This window comes from Ostrinia furnacalis, unplaced genomic scaffold, assembly GCF_004193835.3.
Source record: "Ostrinia furnacalis isolate ACB-3 unplaced genomic scaffold, ASM419383v2 OfSCF3194, whole genome shotgun sequence".
In the NCBI taxonomy this organism is placed as follows: domain Eukaryota; kingdom Metazoa; phylum Arthropoda; class Insecta; order Lepidoptera; family Crambidae; genus Ostrinia; species Ostrinia furnacalis.
In genome coordinates this window covers 1-3,152 of record NW_021133433.1, presented here as the reverse complement: position 1 = coordinate 3,152, position 3,152 = coordinate 1, and the positions used below count along the sequence as shown (strand labels likewise).

General features: G+C 39.3%; 1 protein-coding gene across 1 annotated transcript; it reads left to right on the top strand.

Moving 5' to 3' along the window:
* Positions 1–675: 675 nt before the first annotated feature.
* LOC114357498 (uncharacterized) lies at positions 676–3,147 on the top strand (the record flags this gene model as incomplete). Its single annotated transcript, XM_028311112.1, has 2 exons — positions 676–850; positions 2,210–3,147. Coding segments are annotated over 2 exons (1,113 nt in total), but the record flags the coding sequence as incomplete, so codon positions are not given.
* Between the last annotated feature and the right edge of the window lie 5 nt (positions 3,148–3,152).

Below are 3,152 nucleotides of genomic sequence, written 5' to 3'. Positions count from 1 at the left end.
GTGCCAAGGATTTGTTGGAAGGTTTATAGAAGATACGTGAGTCGTTCCAATTTTTTCCTTAATTATCCCTCTTTTTCACAGCGTTTAAATTGCTAAAATTGAGCGAGTGCTTCCCAAATTATTTAAATTTTGCCTTTTCTTCTCTTTATAGCAATCTTTCGCGCTTCACGCTAGTTCATATTAATAGTAATCACCACATTTAATCATTAAAATCACAATTATAATTAGTTACATTAAATAAAATCAATCATTTCACTTATAAACGCAGTGTATTTACATTTCGTCTTCATACGCATTTTTTTCCTTTGCTTGTAGGCTATTAAGATAACGGAGCGGGCCGCTCGGCCGTCCTTATCTACGATCGCACAGCTGTTCTTTTGTTAACGCTCGCTGCCGGGTCATTAGCTCGCTGCACCTGTTTTATTACCTTTCCATTCATTGCATTTTATTGATAATTTTACAACTTCCGTCTTTCATTCATCTTTCTTTTCATTCATAATGGCTGACGACAAATTAATTAAGAAACGTAGTTGTATGAAAGCTAAGCTGACGATCTTTAGTAATTATTTAAGGTTGCTTAAAAGTTCTGATGAACCAGGAAACTTGCAGTTAGTGGATTTAGAAAGTCGTTTGCAAAAATTTGAAAGCTTATACGCCAAATATGATGCGTTACAGTGCAACATCGAGGAGTTATCGGAAGATCAAGATGACGAGTGCCGGGAGCGTGAGCAGTTCGAAGACACGTACTACAAGCTGGTGGCAGAGGCGCGCGTCCTGCTGGGCGCTCGCCCGCGCCAGCATCGCGGGCTCCAGGGAGGAGCCGTGGCGAGTGACAATGATGAACAGGCCAGTAGCTTTAAATCTAATTGCGTGAGATTGCCAAAGATTGAATTGCCAGTTTTTCACGGGAACTATCAACACTGGCTCGAATTTAGGGATACTTTCATATCATTAATTCATTCCAGAACCGACATAGATAACATCAATAAACTCCATTATCTTCGTGCATCTTTGAAAGGTAGTGCTTCTCTTGTCATTGATAATTTGGATGTACGTGCAGACAATTACGAGTCTGCCTGGAAGTTAGTTTGCGATAGGTTTGATAACAAAAGACTGCTCGTAAATAACCACGTCCAGGCCTTATTTAACGTCAAGCACTTACAGACTGAGTCTTGTACAGGAATTCGTCATCTTATAGATTTAACAAATAAAAATCTTAGAGCGTTGTCCACACTTCAAGAATTCCTTCAAAATTCAAGACCCTTCAATTTGGAGCTCTTCAGTGTGGACTTCAGCTACGCTAGATACCTGCGGGAGCCTTCACTATTCCCGCAAGGATACTACGCAAGCACCGCACGCGCCATACGCAGGTCATTTGGAGGACAGCGCGCGACGGACTTTGGACCCGCCACATATTCGAGTCGTCGTGTCATCAATATCGCACAGTCATTATCATTGTGACCTGTGCCAAGGATTTGTTGGAAGGTTTATAGAAGATACGTGAGTCGTTCCAATTTTTTCCTTAATTATCCCTCTTTTTCACAGCGTTTAAATTGCTAAAATTGAGCGAGTGCTTCCCAAATTATTTAAATTTTGCCTTTTCTTCTCTTTATAGCAATCTTTCGCGCTTCACGCTAGTTCATATTAATAGTAATCACCACATTTAATCATTAAAATCACAATTATAATTAGTTACATTAAATAAAATCAATCATTTCACTTATTAACGCAGTGTATTTACATTTCGTCTTCATACGCATTTTTTTCCTTTGCTTGTAGGCTATTAAGATAACGGAGCGGGCCGCTCGGCCGTCCTTATCTACGATCGCACAGCTGTTCTTTTGTTAACGCTCGCTGCCGGGTCATTAGCTCGCTGCACCTGTTTTATTACCTTTCCATTCATTGCATTTTATTGATAATTTTACAACTTCCGTCTTCCATTCATCTTTCTTTTCATTCATAATGGCTGACGACAAATTAATTAAGAAACGTAGTTGTATGAAAGCTAAGCTGACGATCTTTAGTAATTACTAGCTGACCCGGCGAACTTCGTACCGCCTTAGCGTAGAGATTTTCTTAATATTTTTTTCCGTAAGAACCATCCTTGGACTTCCACAAACATTAAAAAAAAAGAATTATCGAAATCGGTTCAGCCGTTCACACGTGATGCCGTGACAACGCGAAACGGGTTTCATTTTTATATATATAGATTTAAAATTGCTTAAAAGTTCTGATGAACCAGGAAACTTGCAGTTAGTGGATTTAGAAAGTCGTTTGCAAAAATTTGAAAACTTATACGCCAAATATGATGCGTTACAGTGCAACATCGAGGAGTTATCGGAAGACCAAGATGACGAGTGCCGGGAGCGTGAGCAGTTCGAAGACACGTACTACAAGCTGGTGGCAGAGGCGCGCGTCCTGCTGGGCGCTCGCCCGCGCCAGCATCGCGGGCTCCAGGGAGGAGCCGTGGCGAGTGACAATGATGAACAGGCCAGTAACTTTAAATCTAATTGCGTGAGATTGCCAAAGATTGAATTGCCAGTTTTTCACGGGAACTATCAACACTGGCTCGAATTTAGGGATACTTTCATATCATTAATTCATTCCAGAACCGACATAGATAACATCAATAAACTACATTATCTTCGTGCATCTTTGAAAGGTAGTGCTTCTCTTGTTATTGATAATTTAGATGTACGTGCAGACAATTACGAGTCTGCCTGGAAGTTAGTTTGCGATAGGTTTGATAACAAAAGGCTGCTCGTAAATAACCACGTCCAGGCCTTGTTTAACGTCAAGCACTTACAGACTGAGTCTTGTACAGGAATTCGTCATCTTATAGATTTAACAAATAAAAATCTTAGAGCGTTGTCCACTTTGGGTCAGCCTACCCAGCATTGGGACACACTCATCATCCATATGATGGCAGAAAAACTGGATTCAATAACTCATAGGCAATGGGAGGAGCATAGAAATACATTAACTAATTTTCCTTCATTAGATATATTTATACAGTTTTTAAGTAACAGAGCAGATTTATTGGAAACATTGCAAGAAAACAAAAATAATAATATTACAAATAAAATAGAAAGTTTTAAAGCTAATTCTTACTTACAAACTACAAATTATAAACAAAATAACTACAATACTAA